At 37.8% G+C, this 22,381-nt stretch overlaps 2 protein-coding genes across 3 annotated transcripts; both read right to left on the reverse strand.

The window, feature by feature from the left end:
- Positions 1 to 261: 261 nt before the first annotated feature.
- LOC114920875 (uncharacterized) lies at positions 262 to 10,092 on the reverse strand. 2 transcript variants are annotated; one of them, XR_010669080.1, is made up of 6 exons: positions 7,975 to 10,092; positions 7,356 to 7,451; positions 3,911 to 4,938; positions 3,254 to 3,404; positions 3,076 to 3,168; positions 262 to 305 (listed from the first exon to the last, which is right to left on the reverse strand). XR_010669080.1 is itself a non-coding variant. In XM_065966086.1 (5 exons), exons 3-4 carry the CDS (start codon positions 4,430 to 4,432, stop codon positions 3,255 to 3,257), a joined length of 672 nt encoding a protein of 223 aa, XP_065822158.1. In that variant the 5' UTR covers positions 4,433 to 4,938; positions 7,356 to 7,451; positions 7,975 to 10,092; the 3' UTR covers positions 2,803 to 3,168; position 3,254. The 2 variants fall into 2 exon arrangements, 1 of the variants encoding a protein (XP_065822158.1); XM_065966086.1 differs by lacking the exon at positions 262 to 305 and having other exon boundaries at positions 2,803 to 3,168.
- Positions 10,093 to 15,019: 4,927 nt separating this feature from the next.
- Positions 15,020 to 18,810, reverse strand: LOC109992130 (calpain-1 catalytic subunit-like). The gene is made up of 4 exons (XM_065966087.1): positions 18,486 to 18,810; positions 17,486 to 17,646; positions 17,269 to 17,343; positions 15,020 to 15,167 (listed from the first exon to the last, which is right to left on the reverse strand). Exons 1-4 carry the CDS (start codon positions 18,507 to 18,509, stop codon positions 15,059 to 15,061), a joined length of 369 nt encoding a protein of 122 aa, XP_065822159.1. The 5' UTR covers positions 18,510 to 18,810; the 3' UTR covers positions 15,020 to 15,058.
- Between the last annotated feature and the right edge of the window lie 3,571 nt (positions 18,811 to 22,381).

Below are 22,381 nucleotides of genomic sequence, written 5' to 3' on the forward strand. Positions count from 1 at the left end.
AAACATCAAAATTGATAACTGCCAGTCACCAATAAAGTAGACACCCTAAGGCTGCTTTGTGAGAGATCAAGCTTACACTGGGCCAGTCCTATGAGGTCTGGGGATGACCCACTGACAGCAATATATCAACATTTAAAACAAATCAGAAATACATATGGGTGGATATACAGGTGAGTAGAGCTGCTTTGTCACTTATATATTGCCTGTAAATGCCTGGTGGTCTTGTGTTTCGTTTCAAGACATGTCATTTACTACAAACCCCGCTTGTAGTCCCCTGGTGCTTAATCCTAAACCTCTGCAGGCTCCTATAGCGAGAGAAAGACAAAAGAGATAGAGACTTTCACTTTTGATTGACTGACCCTGAAGTTTTTTTCAGCCCAAAACATCCTTGACCTAGTTTGGTTTATTATGCTCATATTGCTCATTAATCTTTAGAGTGAGAGCCTGTTAATAATTATTCAATCTTATTGGCAGCTGCAGTGAGAATGTGCTGCTGTACTACAAAAAAATAACTCTGATGCCCTCTGGAGGGGAAAGCAAGGGAATGGAAAATAGTATAACCAATATTTTCATCAACTAAAACATCAAAATTGATAACTACCAGTCACTGGAATTAACTTTCACCCAGGTTAAAATCAGACAACTTTTTTTAAATTTTACTTTATCGATCTCATTCACAGAAGAATCGCTGTGTGGTTTTATAGCTAAAAAACATTTTATATTGAGACTGACACATCCTGGAAACCGATGAGATAGTTCCTCCTTTATAAATGTTTCCGAGAAATATTTTCAAGGAAGCCAATAGAATATGGGATACAATAGTAAATTATAAACAGAGGTGTAAAGAGTACTAATATATTCTACTCAAGTAAAAGTACTGTTACTTTGATCAAATTTTAAACTGGTAAAAGTACCAGTTTAAAATGTACTTTAAGTAAAAGTTACTTAGTTACTTTTTTTAACAATGCATCTCTCGTGTGTCGTGCAAAAAGGACGAGGGGATATTAATCTCAAAGTTTTTTTTAATTAAAGGCCATTCTTTACAAAGATTTATCTTTTCAGATAAACATTTTCTTTTCTACCCCATTGACAAAAACAAAATATACATAATAATGAATAAATAATCAAGGATTATATGTTCAAGTAATCAGCTGTTTTATGAAGGGAAATGTTTAAAAGGCTTTATATGCGATTTTTTGATCCAGCAGATGTCGCCCTTGAGCACCAGCATGAACCCATAACAACTCATGCCGCATTGTTGTGTTAGCATGCTAATGCTAGCGATCTTTATTATGCTCGTATCTTCACACTGCATGTAAATTTACCTGAAATGAGCGTGATCTAGAAACACAGTTAAGCAGTGAGTACAGTATGTTATTCTTCTTTTCTCTAGTCCCTCAATTAAACAACTTTTATACACAAGGGGAGGAGCTGACCGGCCATCCCGGCGATGTAAACAAACTGAAGATAGGACTCGTAAAACTCTGAAAGCATCACAGACAGCGAGACTCAGGTGTTACACCCATTGTAGACAGTCATGACTCACAGAGTTATTTTCAGAGGATATACTTGATTTCTATTACATTCAAGTGTGAAAAATCACATATTAAGCCTCTAAATTATTTAAGAAAATACTAAAAGGATCTTTGTCTCAATCATAAAAAATGTAAAGAGGATTTTAGTGTTTTTAGTTTTATTATTCTGAGGCTGGTTAGTCTCAAAGACAGCCTCAAAGGCTGACTTAGCTGCAACTAAACCTGAGATGAAAGATAATCCATTTATTGTTTTAAAATGAGCCTTTATGAGCTTAAATATTAGATGTTTTAGTCACTGTTTGTTTACCTAATAGCAGGCTACTGAAGCTTCTAACTGAATCTGTCTGGTTTGAAGTATTTTTTTTCGCACATCTGAGATGTGTTAAGTTGCAGCAGCTTATAACACCCAACTTCCTCATACGTCTGCTTCAAAATAAAAGCACATCACAGAGATGACAATTAGGGACTTTTATTGTGAAAAACTTTCCGGAACTAAATCTGTTTATCACTCGGAGCGGCAGCGGCGATTGTAGTAGCGAACGCTGCAGTGAGAAAAAGCATCCTCAGCCACGTCTTTGCCCAAGAGTAAGAACCACAGCCAACTTATGTTAATCATCTTGGACTTAAGACAATGAGACATCAGTTTATAAACACTTTCAGCAAGTAGACCCGCTCTAGTGGAGGTGCTTATCCGTGCTGCATTAACTGAAGTGGCACCGAGCCAAGAAAAGGCTCTCTCTCTCTCTCTCTCTCTCTCGCTCTCTGTCTCTCCGTCTCTCTGTCTCTCGTCGCTCCGGTGCCATGAGCGAAAATTTATTCATAGCAGGCCTATTTGTTTTACTCAGGATGTGATTTAAAATGTAGCGAATTACAATACTTAACAGAAATCCTACTTAAGTAAAAGTAAAAGTACAGATTTTAAAAACGACTTAAAAAGTAGTAAGTACACCAAAAAACTACTCAATTACAATAACACGAGTAAATGTAATTCATTACTTTACACCTCTGATTATAAAGGATGTGTCAGTAAAATCAAGGTTGTGATTTCATTAAATCGTGTAGCACTAGTTAAGGATGCATGAGGTTCAAACATTCATTTGAGAGTGAGATGAAAAGTTTGTGTTAAAAGTTTAAGCATACAGTTTATCAGCATAACTTGACCATTACATACCCTTATACCCTCAATTAATTCAGACAGTTTCTTAAAAAAATGGAGGACGTGAGCAAGCTAAGCCATCACGAGGGGACAATCACTACACTAAATCATCTGCTAAGGACTGTGTGAAAATATTTTATTTTACGTCGTACACTGTAATGGCAAAATGTTATTGCAATTAAGAAACAGCTGCACTAGATCTAGCTCAAGTTGATAGACTTAGGGTTAACCCTTACCCTAAAGGGCATATAAAACCAGAAAAAGCATAATATGGGACCTTTAATAAAACAGTAAAATTAAGTAATGAACCTTTTTGTGATTGTGTAGCAGTGGCAGTGGGGTTCAAATAGTTTGAACATTATTGTGTCAGGACTCAGGCTTTACCTGGAGATCTTTGATAAGCTGGTAAACAGGTTCACCAAGGTGGATCATCACCAGTTTGAGGATATATTCCCTTCTGGTGTTGATGTCCACAGTCTGAAAAAAAACAGTTACTTCCAATGAAAATTACTGCCACGCAAGGACAATTTTGTCATATACCCCACACTTCATCCATACATACCTCATCGAAAGCCTGCAAGGTCCTTGCAGCTTTTTCTTTTATAAGTCCCCCCTTGCTCCTGATGACCTCCAGCAGTTTCGGGGTATGTTTGTCCATCTGTGCCAAGAACTTTGTCTCCAAGGGTGGTAATTCTTAGGAACTCAGCACTGATCTAGAAAACAACATAGAGCATAAAAACAAATTGGAGAATAACATCATTATCAATATAGCAAGATAAAACCAATCAGTTAATTTACCTCCAGGCAGGCCTTCATGGAGACCTGGATAGTACTTTCCTGCCATTAAACTCCTTTATTTGATGTGATATTGCTGATATAGTTGTTGAAATTGTTTCTCCCATTCCCCTCTTAAATTTGAATACCAAAATGCTCTGAAACACTTTGCTTGTTTGTGAAGCTTTTAAGTGTGTCAGTTACTTGTTCCTATAGTTCAACACAACTTATTTATATTTATCAAAGAGCCTAAGGTTTGATCCATCTGCACAAAAATCACCTTTAATAGATTTTACATTTTAAATGAGACATCAATATTGGGGATGCAATAGATTTATTGAAAGACCCTGCATTTTGTGCAAAACAATACATTCTCCTCTATTTATTAAAGCCAGAACATAAAGCTTGAAGTAAACACCAACTGGTAGACACAAAAAAAACATACCTCATCCATCTGAAAAAGTGCAGGCCATCTTTCCAGGATGTCGTCAACGCTCGGCATCTTGTGCATGATTTCTTGTTTTCTGTAACCAAATGTCTTTGCCATCTTGTCCTTTAATGTTGGACGGTTGTTTCTTTTCTGGTTTTCCATCAATAGGAAAATCCTCTCCTGTTCCAGGCTTTCTTGAGTCTCACCACTAGGTAAGGGTGGAAAATGGTTAACCTCGGCTCGTCTTGGTCTCTTCAAATTCTTTGCAGGGTGGGCCTCCTCTCGAGACTTGGATTTGGAAGAATTAACAGTGAGCTCAGCAGATGTGCTGTGTGCCTTAAGCAGAGTCCGGTAGTTGGCCATTTCTACTTTCAGTCTTTGTTTCCAGCCATAGCTCTCATTGTAAGACCCTGGTTCTCTCAAGCAGGAGTGCTTCTTTGTCAGTGCCAAAGCAACTTCACTGAAGTCTGCATCTGTACGGTATGCTTTGTATGTGTAGACTCTTTCAGCTAGTTTCTCCAGTATGTCAGACAGCATTCCTGTCAGTCTAGAATGGCTTCTTGTGTACTCTGCATTTCCCTTCTGTAGTTGACATTCTGTGTCAAAGGAAAATGTTGGGATGGGAAATGCTGTTGGCCACTGCTGTGTTCTTAGTGAGTCAGGGGAAGGGCTGCTAAGTAGTATAGTGTCATCTATATTTGACGATCCGAGGGAGGAGTTGTCACGGCCTGGTTCAACTGGAATACTGCTACTTAATGGGAGATCAACTGGATACAAGACAATAGTTGTCGAATCAGGGTCTAACTGGACAACTCTGATACTGTAAGGTCCTAAATGACAGTTGTTAGATTCACAAAGATGTTTCCAAAATCAGTGTCCTTGTACTGCAGCCTCATGTATCCCCCTAATCCACAAGCATTCTGGACTTCTTCAATTAGCTCGTCCAGAGAGTTAGGAATCCCATTGCTTAGCTCTACTCTCACAATATTGTCTTTGTTCACGATGACCAGCAATCGAACAAGAGCTGCATCTGCCATTGTGCCCTAAGAGAGGGAGATGGAGAGACAAAGAGACAAAACTAAGCCATTTGAGTGAGTGACATTGAATGAGCCGGGGCTGGCTCGAGCTGGGGCGGACTGGTAGTGTCGGTGCTCTCACTGTTTGCCTATGGACACAGACATAGAGTCTGTTTTCTGCCAGGAATTTCCAAGATCAATTCTGGAAGAAATCCCTGAATCAGTTGAGGAAATGGTCTTATGTGTTGAAGTAAATATGTCTGTAAATGTTTTTATTACTATGTTTCTACTGCTACATTGTATATTTTGGAGAAACTGTATTTTTCCTGGTCTGCTTTTGGTTTGGGGCTTGTGTTTTTTCTTTCAGAGGCTGGGCGTGGCTTATTGGCTGCTGGAGCTCTCTGCAATCACTCACCTGATTGTCTTCTGTAATCACCAGCTGCAGCATTTATACCCTGGTTCACCTCTCCCAAACTGCCAGATTATTTCCGCCTACACCATGGTAGATCGGCTTTCAGAATCAGTAAGACTTTTTGTACTTTGGAAGTACCTGTGACTTATTATCCCTTGTCTTCTTTTTTCCCCAGTGCCTCCAACCAACGAGCTCCAGCGCCTCACCACCCAGCCTCTCATTCAGCCTCACCTCAATAAATACCCCTTTACCCAGCACCCTGTTTTCCGGTCTTGCTTTTGGGTCCACTTAAAATCTTTTTAAGGTCATAACATTCATGTTTCAATGGGTGAAGTATCCCTTTAACCACCATAACCTTGTGTACATGCAGGTCCTTGTGTGTGAATGTGCATGCTTGTTAGGCTAAAGGTCCTTATTGGCATGAGGTCATGGTGACATCAAATGTTTTATATTGAAACAACATGGATTGGAATGATTTGATATGATCATTTAAATATTGATTTGTGGTCCATGATGGTACAATGTTGTCTGAGAGCAGCAGCTGGATTGCTACTTTTTTATCAAATATGAAATGTGTAATACATTTAAAACATTTAAAATGTGTCCGTTATGGTACAATGTGGCCTCAAGGCAACAAACTTTAAATGAATAAATAGATTTAAAAATGTTATAATGTCCAACTTAAGTAGGAAAAACACCATAACAATTTCTTTTGCTCATTGATATCGTAACGCGTACCATAGAGGGGATGATTGCCGTTTACTGTCATTCAAAACTAATTACAGCCTTAAAGTTCACCATATGTTCAAAATGCTTTACGTGCCAGCCAAGATTGAGCTTGCATGACTTTATCAGTTAATTACACTTGTGATGACTGCTCAAATTTTTTTAAGGGTGCCTGATTTTCACACAGAAGAAATCTGACTTGTTTCAACATGTCTGGATTAACCATGTCCAAAGCTGTTTTAAAAATATATATATATATTTTAGTGAATAATTCAACTGTGTGCGTTAATTCTCTGTGTAGTAAAGCTATCTAGACTGGAAAAAAAAGTAAACAATGTATTGTAAGAAAAAGTCAAATAACATATATAATGAAATATGGCATTTTATATATATATTTACTGTAGCTAAATATAAGAGGATGGGGAAGGAAATCATACGGCAAATTAGTGAATTAATTAGCGCAAATATAAACAGTATGTGGTGTAGCGCTCCAACATGTTAAGTTTGGTAATAATGATAAAACAACTGATGATGTCTATGAAATCAGGGGAAGTCCTATCCACCAGTGGCTACCCCATAGAGCCACCTTCAGAGATCTCCAGAGTTGGTCAGTATCTTAGGTTAAGTTATTTCTGCCACTGTTGTTATTATTGATATGAATTATTATTTGAATGCTTTTTGAATTCCAAATCATTGTTATTTTAATGTGTTTTGTATTTCTGATTTGTTTTAAATGTTGATATATTGCTGTCAGTGGGTCATCCCCAGACCTCATAGGACTGGCCCAGTGTAAGCTTGATCTCTCACAAAGCAGCCTTAGGGTGTCTACTTTATTGGTGACTGGCAGTTATCAATTTTGATGTTTTAGTTGATGAAAATATTGGTTATACTATTTTCCATTCCCTTGCTTTCCCATCCAGAGGGCATCACTGAGTTTTTCTTTGTAGTACAGCAGCACATTCTCACTGAAAACAGACAGTGCAGCTGCCAATACAATTGAGTAATTATTGACAGGCTCTCACTCTAAAGATTAATGAGCAATATGAGCATAATAAACCCACGAACAAACTAGGTCAAGGATGTTCTGGGCTGAAAAAAACTTCAGGGTCACTGCAGGGTCAGTCAATCAAAAGTGAAAGTCTCTATCTCTTTTGTCTTTCTCTCGCTATAGGAGCCTGCAGAGGTTTAGGATTAAGCACCAGGGGACTACAAGCGGGGTTTGTAGTAAATTACATGTCTTGAAACAAAACACAAGACCACCAGGCATTTACAGGCAATATATAAGTGACAAAGCACCTCTGCTCACCTGTATATCCACCAACTATTTCTGACTCCAGACGCTGAGGTATGGTCTTCCAAAGCCAAGTTTTAAACCAGCTGATTGAGATTTGAATGTTCTACACTGAAAAAAATAAAACATTGGATGAACCTAAAAAAATTGAAGTGATCACATGAAATATTTTACACTGATTCAATGTGATGAAGTAACTTCCTTCAACCTACATTTTTTAATTCAACGCAAACTATTATTTTAATTTGAGCAAACCAATTATTTTAAATAGTGCCCAATTAAATAATTGATTAGCTTTAACTGACTTAATGTAAATAATTTAATTAGTACAACCTTAAATTTTAACTCCACCAAAATCATTTTTGGCACTTGGAGCAAACTAATAATTTTAAGTTGGCTCAATTAAAAAATGCCAATTGACATTATTTAAAATGTTTAAGCTAATTGAAATTAAAACAATGTATTAAATACATTTTGATTGAGTACTCAAACACATTCCTTCAAACATTTACATTTATTTGTAAATTTACAAATTATTACAAATACATCTCTGAAAAAACATACTAGAAAGAATTGCAACCTCCAAACATGGAGCTCATAAATAAGTCCAACTTAAAGAAATTCAAGCACTTACTTAGTCCTGTATAGGGACACTTGTTTGTCAATACAGGAATGATTTCTGCAGGTTCTCAGTCATCGAGGTAAATTCAAAGCTTGATCCAAAGGCATCTGGACTGGTTGAAGATCTTGAAGATGTTTCACCTCTCCTCCCAAAGATTTCTTCAGATGTAAACTTTCTGGTGGACAGAGCTAAAAAATGTAAGCCTCACATCAGAGTCGTTTCCATAGCTACACTTGATGGGCTTATACTGTGCCTGAAGATTGTGTCAAAATGCTACTTATTTCTTTGGTCAGCTTTGAAGATGGGAAACGGGTAACAAAGGAGACAGATAAATATAACTCTGGTTAATATGTCAAAATGAACACATATATACACAATGCAAATAAAAATCATGGAATTTAATTATCTTTAAATTAATAAAATATTTTATTTGATCAAATCTAGTTTAAAAAATCATCTTAAGGTGTCTCATGTAAAATGAATTGTTTTTTATACAGAAATATTCAGAAATCATAATTCAAAAACTGGAAGAACAACAAGAATAGCCATAAGTCAGCCACGTAAAAAAATAATGGCGTTGTTTTTTTTTCTTACCTTAAATATGGAGAATCCAATGTGGAGATTTTGGCACGAGCATACTGTTTTCCCCTTGTTTGGCAGAACACTCACTGAATAACATCTCAACTGTGACCCGATACTGAGGATTAGTCCAGAAGCTCTCTACAAGGCAAAAATTGTTGCAAATGTGAAAAGAAATATATGAACCAATAATCATTGGCTATACGTATAATTTTGTCTATTTCTGTTTTATCTTGATGCTTGTAACGTATTGACCTGAAGTGAGCCCAAACTCACAGGACACAAATGAAAACCCCACTCTTCTTGTTTACTGATAACAAAAGCCATTCATTTGATTAACTGTTTCAAAGAGACTTTGCATCGGAATGTGAAGAACAGGACGTTGTAAAAACAAACCTTTTTGCAATAAGCCTTTAATCTACGTTGGTGAACCAGACCACTTGGATACGTGTGAACAACTTTCAGAATAAACAATCCCAGGAAGACAGCCGTCTGTCGAGTTAATCAACATGACAGGGGAGGCCTTTGATGTGATCTGGACTATCTCAAACTGACTTGACCTGTCTTAACCAACATAACCCATTTCTGATATAAAAGAATTCCGGTTCAATCCCTGAATCGGATATATGTATTCATGACATCAAGACTAACACTTTAATGCAAGTTAGATTCTGCTACGATCATCTACGACGAAATGGATACAACACGATAGTGAAGGACTAAATTACATTACCTGGTGAACTCTCCATGAATCTTACGTGGAGCACTACTGCCCCCTAGTGGCAAGAGCGCTGTACCGGCCTGAGTTTCAGGACGGAGGAATTATGATAGTTAATATGTGATTTTGTCCTAGTTATAAACTTACTATTTCAAGATATTATTTTATACTCTTCATACTATATTAATGTGTTTTTGAATGTTGAATGGTATAATGCTGATTTCATTCCCATACAGGCGGAAATCATCTAGCTGTCTTCAGGTTGGACGTAATGTCTATTTCATTGCATATTTGTTTGAAATGTTTAAAGGTCGGAGATAATTCTATATACGAATATTGACATGATGATGTTCATATGATCATAGTTCTTACTTATGCTCTTAATAAGTAAAGAACTCGGAGTGGATTAAATTAAAAGTTAAACATTGGAGGCGGGTTAGATATTAGGCCCCGCCCCCTCATAAAAGTCATCTCCAGAATAAAGCAGCTCGTCTCTCAGGAGTTCGCCCTCTTTCTAAATTCTTCTTCTAAGTAAAATTCTTCTTGTAAAATCCTCGTGTAAAAAAGTTTCTTCACCCTCTTTGATGTCTCTTGTTAATTCTTGTTTCGAATCACCTTGTTTCTTCAAGTTTTGACGACGCAAAACTCTTTATATTTAAGTCCGGATTCGCAGGACTCAAATCCAATTTAAACAATCCCTGATTCTTCACGCACGCATTCTAAGGCTTTTTCCTACAGCCTAAGATTGAGCGCCACTTTCTTTTTCTCCTGTTTTGAAGTATTGATCATTCGTCTTCCAGAACAGTAGTTTTTATGATCCTCACGCTTGACTACAAGTGACCATTCAAGTCAAGTGAGGATCAAAGAGCATTCAATCCTGATGAATGTTAATTAAGACTCTTTGAGCCGCTGAGAGACGGACCCATGGACAACTGCTTGGACCGCTGAGTTTTTCTTCAAACCCATCTCATTGTCGACTTTGACCAGACCTTCTACGGCGGTTATCGTGGGCCACCGGCATTCCTGATCCGAAAGAACTCAACGGAGAGCCTTGGCACCATTCGGCGGAGTTCAATTCAACACTACGTCTCAGTAAGGAAGCGTTCTGATTATGAGATTGGGGTGTTGAGTCTATAACAATAGGAACTATTGTTCTGATGTAAGAAGCAACACGGACATTTTAGGGTGTAACACAGGGGGAGAGCGGCATGTCACAGGTTGAATGTTCCTGTGTGAAGAGTTTCATTAAACTCTAAATTCTGTGTCTTTTGAGTACATTAAGAGCAGAATATAACATGGTGGCAGCGGTACCGGACTTCGCCAGAGTCGAAGACTTTTCACGGCAGTGATTCCGCGGCAAGGAGTGAGAAGTGACATGCAGCCTAGCATCCTTACTGCCTTTCGTATGGATGGATTAAAACCACCCCAAACTTTGTGCCCGGACTCCGGGAATCTTTCGAAGGCATGGAAGGCCTGGAGGGACGAGTTCAAGCTTTATGTGGACTTGACGGTGCCTGCTGATGATGAGAAGAGGAAGGTGAAACTTTTCAGCTGTCTGGTTGGCGGGAGCTACTTGACACGCTAATGGGCGATGTAGCAGGTGATGCATGGAAGTTGGGTGACATTATCAAAAACTTTGACCGTCATTGCAACCCTAGCATTAATGAGACTGTGGAACGATATCGTTTCTTCACGAGACACCAAGGTCCAAGTGAAAATATTGACGGCTACATCACAGAGCTGAAGTTGCTTACCAAAACGTGCAATTTTGGGACCTTAAGAGACTCACTCATTCGAGATAGGATCGTGTGTGGACTTCACGACGTGGAGATGAGAGAGCGACTGTTGAGGGAGAAGAATCTGACATTGGACACATGCATACAGCTTTGCAGGGCAGCAGAGTTGTCCCGGGAGAACAGTAAAGCCATCACGGGATCCAAGGTGGAGGAAGTGCATGCATTACAAGGAGCAATGCACCAGAGACAAAAGCGTGAGACAATAGAATGTAAGTTTTGTGGAAAAACACATGAAAAAAGTAAACAGAAATGCCCAGCATATGAGACAAGAAGTGCAAAAATTGTGGCAGAGAGAACCACTTTGCAGCCAAATGTAGAGCACACACAGAAAGAATGAAGAAATCTATACACAATGTAGCAGAATGTGAGAGTGACGAATATGAGGACATTCTTTGTGTTACTGTAGCATGGACTGAGAGTGTAAATGCTGTGGATACTAGCACAGTAGATGATACTCAGCTCTTTGTTGGCATGCTTCTTGACAATAGCATAATAAAATTCCAGACTGACTGTGGTGCAAGCTGCAATGTGATCCCAATTTACCTGCGTAATCCTGACACAAAACTGGAACCCTCAAAGACTGTTTTATTAATGTACAACAAAAGTAAACTGAAGCCACTCTGGAAATGCAAAGTAAAGATTAGGAACCCGAGAAACCAGAAGCTGTATCAGCTAGAATTCCAGGTGATTGACACAGGGGACACTAGGCCACTACTTGGCAAAAAAGACAGCGAGGCCATGAAACTGATAAAGGTGCAGTACGAGAATATTTTGGCATTAGACAGTATTGTCACTTCAGAGAGACCCAACACTGGACAGTGGTCATTGGAACAAATTAAAGCAGAGTATGCTGAGGTGTTCACTGGAGACGACTGTCTTGAGGGAGAATACAAAATAGAGACTGACAGCACTGTAAAGCCTGTGCAGCTGCCCTGTCGCCATGATGAAGCCACTGAAAGAGGAACTGCAGGATTTGCAACGCAGGGACATTATTACTCCTGTGGAGTGCAGCACAGACTGGATCAGTGGAATGGTGGTGGTACAAAAGCAGAATGGGAAACCTAGAGTATGCATCGATCCAAGACCACTAAACAAGGCGTTAAGACGCAGTCACTTTCCATTACAAACCATAGAGGATATTCTTCCAGATCTGTCGAAGGCTAAAGTTTTTACAGTTTGTGATGTCAAGAGTGGTTTCTGGCATGTCAAGCTTGAGGAGCAGTCCAGTTACCTGACCACGTTTGCAACACCTTTTGGACGTTATAGATGGCTGAGGATGCCAATGGGAATAAGCTCCTGTAATCTTTCAGAGAAAGCTCACACAAGCCCTGGAAGACCTCCCTGGTCTGTACATCACTGCTGATGACGTGTTGATCACAGGTCAAGGTGAGACACAGGAAGCAGCAGAGGCTGACCATGATAAAAAACTGAGACTGTTTCTGGACAGGTGCAAACAAAAGAACATCAAACTAAATGCTGACAAGTTTAAACTGAGACAAAAGGAGGCCGTCCATGGGCAAAGGTGGGCACAGATCTGTTTTCATTTGACAACAAGGACTACCTTATCATAGTGGATTATTAATCAAACTTTTGGGAAATAGACTATCTTTCTGATACAAACTCTACAACAGTGATAAAGAAACTAAAAGCCCATTTTGCCCCTCAAGGTATCCCAGATATTGTCATTTCGGATAACGGACCACAATTCTCTTCATTTGAGTTCCAGAGATTCAGCAAGCTGTGGGAATTTCAACATAAGACCTCTTCACCTGGCCTCAGAGCAACGGCAAGGCTGAGTCAGGACCCCTATCTTGCAATTCTAGACCATCGCAACACACCATCGCAGGGCCTGGACACCAGTCCAGCACAGAGATTACGCAGTCGCCGCACCAGAACACTTCTTCCCACAAAACCAAGTCTTAAGCCAAAAGTCACACGGGCACATCAGGATCTGAAAAAGAAACAACGTTGCCAATGTGCCTACTATAACAGGTCAGCCAGAGACCTAGAAACGCTTGATACAGGGGACTTAATGAGAATACAGCCACTTCACCCCCACACTGTCTGGAGAGCTGGCAGGATACAAAGACAGATTGATGCGAGATCCTATGAGGTCCAGTTGGACTCAGGTGGTGTTGTAAGGAGAAATAGGAGACATCTGAGACGCGCTCAAGGGACAAACCTGGATGATCTCATTGACAAGGATACTGTTGACCCCTGTCACTCAGAGACCGATCCTCCACACATTGTGTCTGAAGGAGCCTCAGACAATGAACCTGGCAACACACCAGTCACTACTAGATCTGGTCGCACAGTTGTGAAACCGCAACGCTACAAAGACTTTATGACATAGCCAAAAGAAAGGAAAAAAAAAAAAGGGGAGTGAGAGAAATTAATGCACTTAAGTTGATGTTATGTTATGCTAAGTTTCTGCATTTCTTGCAATGTTATGAGATGAATGCACTAAAGTTTTAGAAATTTTGATAGGTTTGGACAAGGAAAAGCTTAAACAAATATGTGTTAGGTTCAGAAAATAAATGATAATCCTTACGATGCCTTAGTTTAGGAAACTGTTAAAACATACTTTAGATGCATGTATGTTAACTTGCAAGAGGCAACTTTACGTAACTTCAGTACATATATTATTGCTGCCAAAGAAATTTAAACAGTTAAAAGTTGAACTGTTGCGTTGTATATGTATGATATACAGTATGTGGAAAATCCAACTGTTCAAAAGAGAAAGGATGTAACAATAGGAACTATTGTTCTGATGTAAGAAGCAACACGGACATTTTAGGGTGTAACACAGGGGGAGAGCGGCATGTCACAGCCCGATTGAATGTACCTGTGTGAAGAGTTTCATTAAATTGGATACCCGGTTGGGTAGAAACAGATATTCTGTGTCTTTTGAGTACATTAAGAGCAGAATATAACAGAGTCAAGCTTGTGGTATCCGAATCAAAGCCTCAGAGTCAACTTTCATCAAATTTATTAAGTTCCCTTTTTATTTTTTTCTCAAAATCCCACTTCGTTAAATCCCTCAACCAATATAGTTTTAAACTCCAAAAATTGACAGAAGGATCTCACCATGGCAACTTAAAACAACTCAATATTATTATTCAAGTTATATCACTGTTGTAATTATATTGATATTACCTATGCATTTCCTTTAACCTCTTATGTTCATCAGTTTTCTTTATTAAACTTTCATATAAACTTTCAGTACTTTGTCTGTGTAATTTTATGGTTTTACTGCTTGAGAATTCATCCCAATGATATGAGACAGATTTATAGATTCATTAATTACTACAGGTAATATTAGTTTCCTTACAAGGATGGTGCCCTGAGTTATATATATTAAATATTAAAAGTAGATACGCTACATGCTGTATATCAGAATATACAATACTGTTCACATTTTTCATTAAAATATATTATTTGATTTGTCTATCAAGTTTCCCATTACTTATTCCTTCTAAAATCATCAATCAATAATTAATGGTTCAGTTGAATCACTAAATTCATCTTTTAGAGGTTCTGAAAATTGTGACAGTGGTTTCTTATAGTCTTTCAGAGTTTTCTTTATCAGAGGTTTAGAAACATTAAAGTGCAGCTCCAGTAGTGGAAAAAGAGTTGAAGGAGAGGTGCAGAGGTGTTGTAATAAAGGGTAGTCGTGAATATGTGGTTAGACATTGTGAGACTTTGAAAACTCTTGGTACACTATTGATACACAGAAAAAAAGAGGGAGCAGTGTTTGTTTTTAGGTATTTGGAATGGATGGGCTATTTCATAAAGATATTTCAGAGTTATTCTTTTTTCCTTTAATAAAGCTGTTATAAATCAAATGTTAATTGGATTAATTGAATATGTAACAATCTATACATTTTGAAGTTTTAGCAGTCAACAAATAGAGCTAGAAATATTTTGTAGATTTATAAATCCTGACAGTACCGAGGTGATTCATGCATCCTCCAGCAGTGGTTCCTGCAACCCATCTGCCATCTTAGAAAGAGGTTTTCCAGTGGTATGAAGAGGTTCCATCAAGGAAGTCAGGACAAAGGCAGCAGATGTCAAGATCTGAGTAAAACCTACAGAAGTCTTCCTGGGTCATCCTGTTGACATTTATAGTCAATTTAGACAATGCTTTTTAATTTTGAGATATATTGATATATTCAATATATATATTCAAATTACATTAAATTATTAACTGCATGTATTTTATATTTTAAAGTGGGTTTTAAATGAAGAAAGTATTCAACCTGTTTAAAGAAGTAGAAGAAGAGGAACATATACTTTATTAATCCAGCGAGGGGGAATTCACTTTTACACTCTGAACATGCTACACACACACACATACATGGGCTGAAATACACACACGTGCACAAACAGGATCCTGTGGACATGCACTAATGAATGAATGAATCAATCAATCAATTTTTATTTGTATAGCGTCAACTCATAACAAGTGTTATCTCGAGACACTTTACAAAAAGCAGGTAAAATACCTTACTCTTTGTCTGTTAACATTACAAAAGAGCAGGTAAAAAGACCTTACTCATTGTTATGTTACAAAAAGCAGGTGAAGAACTTACTTATTGCTATGTTACAAAGACCCGGCCTATCCATCATTGTTCTGGCAGGCCGTCAACCAACGATCCGGTGGGGAAAAATGTTATAATGTCCAATCTTAAGTAGGAAAAACACCATAACATTTTTTTTGGTCATTGATATCATAATGCATACCATAGAGGGGATGATTGCCGCTTACTGTCATTCAAAACTAATTACAGCCTTAAAGTTCACCATATGTTCAAAATGTCTTTAAATGCCAGCCAAGATTAAGCTTGCATGACTTTTTCAGTTAATTACACATGTGATGACTGCTCAAATTTTTTAAGGGTGCCTGATTTTCACACAGAAGAAATCTGACTTGTTTCAACATGTCTGGATTAACCATGCCCAAAGCAGTTTTTTTATTTATTTTTCTTTTAGTAAATAATTCAACTGTGTGTGTTAATTCTCTGTGCAGTAAAGCTATCTAGACTGGAAAAGAAATTAAACAATATTTTGTAAGAAAAAGTCAGATAACATATATAATGAAATGTGGCATTTTTTTAATATATATATATATTTACTGTAGCTATATATAAGAGGATGGGGAAGGAAATCATACGGCAAATTAGTGAATTAATAAGCACAAATATAAACAGTATATGGTGTAGCACTCCAACATGTTAAGATTGGTAATAATCAATCAATCAATCAATCAGTCAATTTTTATTTGTATAGCGTCAACTCACAACAAGTGTTATCTCGAGACACTTTACAAAAAGCAGGTTAAATACCTTACTCTTTGTCTGTTAACATTACAAAAGAGCAGGTAAAAAGACCTTACTCATTGTTATGTTACAAAAAGCAGGTAAAAGACCTTACTTATTGCTATATTACAAAGATCCAGCCTATCCATCATGAGCACAGCAAAGCAGCAAAAGTTACAGTAGTAAGAAAAAACTGCCAAATTAAAAGGCAGAAATCTTCAGCCGGATCCCCGGCTCATGATGAAACAGCCTTCACAGGCCTAGACTGTGCCGGGCTTGGAAAGGGATAGGGGGAGAGATGGGATAAAATGCAGGAAGAGGGATAGGGAGCAAGGGGGTGGGGGAGGCAAGCCGTCCATCAACAATCCAGTGGGGAGGGGGTTGTTCTGGCAAGCCGTCCATCAACAATCCGGTGGGGAGGGGGGGTGAGAGAGAGGAGCTCAAGGTGCCAGTTCCCCCAGTAGTCTAAGCCTATAGCAGCATAACTAAGAGCTGGTCTACACCAGCCCTAACTATAAGATTTATCAAAAAGGAAGGTTTTAAGTCTATTCTTAAATATACAGACTGTGTCTGCCTCCTGGACCCCGGCTGGAAGACGATTCCAGAGGAGAGGAGCCCGATAACTTTACCTCCCATAGTACACTTAGAGACTGTATGAAGAGATGACAGAGTGAGGGGGCTGCCCACAGTGAGTGCTCCTGTGAGGGGTTTCGGTGCCTTGCTCAAGGGCACCTATGCAGTGCTCAGGAAGTGAACTTGCACTTCTCCAGCTACCAGACCAATTTCCAGACTTGGTCTGCACCAGGACTTGAGCCGACAAACCTCCAGTTCCCAGCCCAAGTCCCTACAGACTGAGCTACTGCAATAGAATATGAATAATTAATTATGTTCTTACCAAAACTCCCCGTCATCAGCCACAGACAGACACATCTCACGATCTTCAGGACTAACGGTTTGCCGGAAAGGGGACCTGTAGAATGCAAATGTGTTATTATATGATGAGACAAGTTACATAGGCTAAAAGACGTTTCATATAGTACCATGCATTCTGCACAAGACAAAAAGTATGCGTGCATTTTTTACAATCATAAACCAACTTTGTTTGTTCTTACTTATCACTCCAGTCTCCTTTCCACTGCCCTTGACCCCAGGGGTTCCATACACGCACCAGATTTACTGGTGTCCCTTGGCTCATCACCTGTTTCACACCAGTGACAGTATAGGCATGGCCTTGGACCAATCCATTTGGTAGCACAGTGTTTTTAGACATCTTCTAAAAGATTTAGATGGAATAAATATAGTCCATGAAAATATAAATGAAGTTTAACAGAAGACAAAAACAATTCATTTATGTATTTTTGTTAGCCTACTTCCTCACCAAATGGAATCAGTTGACTCTATATGTAAGTACAACTGTACATAAAAAGGTGTCACATAAACAATTAATAAGACAAAAGAGTTCAAACAGGGATCTAAATTGATTGTATTGCGTTGCACCTTGACATGCAATGCATTCACATCTGCTTTCTTGACCAAAAAAAAACAAACTTTTCTTTACCTAGCATAAAAAAAAAATTCCAAGGTAGAACTGCATTCCAAGGTGAAGTGTAGTTAGTTTTGATTTACTTCTATACTACTACTTCTGGCGTGTAAACTCAAACTAGTTATTTCATTCACAAACAGCTCCGACCGGGTAATTATTTATTTTTACTGCCAGAGAAGATAAATCAAATTAAAGCAGTTGTTAGTTTGTCTATTTTAATTCCAATTCAAAGAAAATGTGCCTGTAGTTTTAAACTCAGCTGTCCTGTTTATCAAAGAGTAATGAATCAGTGGCAACCTGACATGTTGAAACTTCTCCAGCATTTAATTTCATGTAAGAACAGAGAGACCTACATCTATGTTTAGTTTCCTGATTTAAAAACAAGAGTTGTCATCAATCAATTCATTAACAAATATGGAGGCGGCAACTCGGGGGTAAAATATCAGAAATGTTTTTATCTCTTATTCTGCCTTTATTTATGAAGCTGACCTCCAAGTAGCATGATGCACATAAAATACATTGATCCAGCTAGTTTTGTGTTTTTTTGTGATAAATCAATGCTTACATACCCCCTGGGGTGTACCGCAACCCATCAGTCACTTAGATTGACCAGTTCTGCACATCAGCTCCCACAGATTGTGAGGGGGGTCTGCCAGCTGGACACATACGTGAACACCACCAGTGAAGTCCACCATAGCCTCACCACACACCACAGCCTAACCACACACTCTATCACAAGTAGTTGTACATTCTACACATAATGTCAAAAAAAAAAAAGACAAACAAATAAATTCTCAAATATGTGTGAGAAATAAAATACTATGTTACATACTTTGCATAGGCCTTCTCCAGCAAAGCAGGCCAGAACTCAGTCGGGTCCGTGGAGTGAACGAAGATTAGTCTGCCATCAATTGTTGGTAGCTTGTCGTCAATGACAACATCCACCCATCTTCCAGATCTCCAGAACTGTATTTATTAGCAATAATATGATACCAGTTTAATATCTAAGTGAGATATTGTGTGTAGCATTCATCAGAATGATTTATTCATTGGTAATAATTGCTGGTTCACCTTAAAGTGGAACAGGCCACAGTAGTCCTCTTCATACCTTTGCTGAAGAGGAACAACTTGCTCAAAGATATAAGTCTGGAATGTAAGTGCTCCCTTGTAGTTACCTTGTAGGAAAGAAAAAGTTTCTTATGAGAAACTTATACTGAGGAAGATTAGTGATAAAAAATAAATGACTATTAGAATTCTAGGAGAGCCAACAGGGCAAAACACATATCTCTAATGTCTACTGTGCAGCTTGAAACTATTATTATTATCAATGAAGTACATTTCTTATCAACTAGGCCAACTAAGTCAAACCTGAAAACCCCATCAACAGTAAAAGATGGATTTGGAACAAGTTTCTAAAACAAAAAATATACAATACAGAAATTGTCAAAGTCTCACCCCAGATATAACGTAAAGCACAGTAATAATCATCAAAAAATCCCATCTTCAAAAATATATGAGGACATATTTTATCATAAAATTGTATGGTTATGTGTGGTTGGTAGTTCTGTAACTGGGAATAGGCACCATGCTGTGTAACACTTCTAGTTAACAGTACATACCCTTAATACATTGACAAGGATCAAAACTATTGAGAGTTGAAAGTGTTTAATCATTTGCACCCAAAATATCCCAACAGTACAACCCAGAACTACAGCAAAATAAGTTTTTGTATATTTCAAAAAACAGAAATGCTGGTTTACCACAGAGATCATTTCCAACTTAATACATTTAGATTTCTGCTGGTTTAGGATTATTAAAACAAAATGTAACCATTAACTCAAAGTAACAGCCATAACTTACCCCCGGTCTCAGCCACACTACTCGAGCCATGTCAGTAGAGCTCAGTAGCCCTTCACCAATTGAGTTTCTATCGGGTGGGAACATATCATTGACAAATCTTACACGCCAGATGAGACAGCACTGTTTCAGCTGCTGGAAGTCTTGGTTGAGAAACTTCTCAGGGTTAACAGCAGTCCCATAACCGTCTTTCTTGTGACGTGCATTGATAATGTTCATACACACACCTGGAGAAGGCATGGCTGCAATGTTTCAGCTCTGTTCAGAAAAGGACCAGAAAATAATCATGTATTTAAAAGATTTGTTTTTATTAAGTACAGAGTGTGAGGAAAAACCAGCATGTACACATTCCATCATTAACAAATAACTCGCCTTGTGATGTGTTGCAGCTTTACTAGAGTTCAAATAACTAAAAGGAAATGTATGATGTGTGTTGGTTTGTAAATTAAATAGTTTCTTATTTCCTTGTTTAAATGTATTATCTTTCCTGAACATCACTTAATTTCCAACAGTTCCATTCAGCCAAAGAGAGTAAACATTTTAGGTTCTTCTAATTCAATTTGCATAAAATATAGGGTCTTTTGGTCTTGACAATATTCTAGTTATTGGTACAGTTCATTGACTTCAGTCCATGCTAACACAAGTTGGTTTTTTTAAGAAGTCAACTCTAGGGCTTGCCTGGACAAGCTAGTGTCTCATAAAGACAAAATATCACATGCTGACAACATGGGGTTTACTACTTCTTTACTTTTAAACAAATACAGCCCCTTTCCACTTATGCAACCATATGAAAGTGGCAGGAAGATGCAGTTATAACACATTGCCTACCCAAGACTTAGAGTGTTAAAGTTTCTTACATTTAACACTGAGGCTTTTATACAATATTGTGTGTTTTCTTAATTCAAAAACTAGATTAATTAAGCAATAGCAATCACACACACACACACACACACACACACACACACACACACACACACACACACACAATGACATCAGGGTTATTCAAAGTTTACAGTAACAGTATTTTCCTATGCAGCGCCGATTGTATAGTTGCGCACTCTACAAATAACAACAACATTTCTCCACATTTAGCCCTAAAAAAGAATCACTTTTTATTCACATTTGGAGAAATATTTGTGAACTTTGTCATCTTTACTTTTGTGAATAAAAATGTAAGCTAATTTCATTGGCAAATATAAATGTTAAATATTATATCTAAATGTTGAATGTTTTATCTAAATGTAAAATTTAGATTTAAATATTTAGCTAAGATTTCTAAATATTTAGCAACGATTTCTAAATATTTAGCTAATATGCACATTTACTCTACCGCCCACCAGAAGCACCAAAATAAAAGTTTGAGGAAGCCGTTAGAAAAGAAACGTATCAAGCGCTGTGATGGCGCTGTGGAAGATCCTGTGGCCGACACCGAAGAAGTAGTGCTTTGAAAACCCTGAATTGTGGCCAAAACGGCCCTTCCAATATTCTCCGATAATTCGTTGGACATTTTCAAAATCCCGCCAGTCTCCTGTAGGAGACAATGGTTGGATCGCTTTCTTGAACTTTTATTTTGGTGCTTCCTGTGGGCGGTAGAGTGAATTTGCATATTAGCTAAAGTTTAGAAATCATTGCTAAATATTTAGAAATATTAGCTAAATATTTAGAAATCAAAGCTAAATATTTAGAAATCTTAGCTAAATATTTAGAAATCGTTGCTAAATATTTCGAGTCTTAGCTAAATATTTAGAAGTCGTTGCTAAATATTTAGTTTATATTCTATATATTTAGCTTTGATTATAAATATGTACAATCTTAGCTAAATATATAGGATCAAAGCTAAATATTTAAAATGTAAACTAAATGTTTAGAAACGTAGCTAAATATTTAGAATCAGGACATGTATTTTTAACATTTATATATAACATTTAACATTTAGATAAAATATTCAACATTTAGGTATAATATTTAACATTTATATTTGCCAGTGAAATTATCTCACATTTTTATTCACAAAAGTAAATAAGACAAAGTTCACAAATATTTCTCGAAATGTGAATAAAAAGTGATGTTTTAGGGCTAAATGTGGAAAAATGTTGTTATATTTGTAGTGTGTGCAACTTTACAATTGGCGCCCCATAGTTTCCAGGGTCTCAAATCGTACACCCCCTTGGCTCCCTCCTTCCTAGAGTCCATATCGAGGACACTGAAGCTTCAGTGTTCAGCCAGCTCTGCATCGTCTTGAAACCTTTCTGCCTTCTAACCTCTGTTCTTTTAAAAAAAATCCATCTCCAATGTTTATCCTTGTTTTACCACGTTGTTGGTCCTGAAACTGTAGGTTTTTTTTTGTTAGAATCAATTATCTGATGAAGTTGGCTTGCCCACTTCCATTGCTGTTGTATCACTAATTTCCAACCTGTTGATTTGCCATAATTACTGGTCTAATATCTTGAAAACCCAGGAGCTTTCAAAATGGCTGTGTGGGGTGCCTTAAACCTTTTAGAGTGAAAATACAGACCAATCTGGTTCGGACAATATCGGGTTGCTTCGTTGTTGTCAAAGAAGCCAGTTATATCAACATAGCAAGTTTCCTTAGTGTCTGAAGATATAG

This window comes from Labrus bergylta, chromosome 18 (assembly GCF_963930695.1).
Source record: "Labrus bergylta chromosome 18, fLabBer1.1, whole genome shotgun sequence".
Classification (NCBI taxonomy): Eukaryota; Metazoa; Chordata; class Actinopteri; order Labriformes; family Labridae; genus Labrus; species Labrus bergylta.

Bases quoted from the DNA above. Each gene is read 5' to 3' on its own strand.
- LOC109992130 (XM_065966087.1), bottom strand. From the start codon at position 18,509: ATGGGTTGCGGTACACCCCAGGGG. The intron at 17,647-18,485 runs GTATGTAAGCAT...TAAATCTTTTAG, and splicing joins GTTGCGGTACACCCCAGGGG to AAGATGTCTAAAAACACTGT. The intron at 15,168-17,268 runs GTAAGAACATAA...AAATGTCAACAG, and splicing joins GCTGATGACGGGGAGTTTTG to GATGACCCAGGAAGACTTCT.
- LOC114920875 (XM_065966086.1), bottom strand. From the start codon at position 4,432: ATGCTGTCTGACATACTGGAGAAACTAGCTGAAAGAGTCTACACATAC. The intron at 3,405-3,910 runs GTATGTTTTTTT...GTTGTTTTCTAG, and splicing joins CACTTTTTCAGATGGATGAG to ATCAGTGCTGAGTTCCTAAG.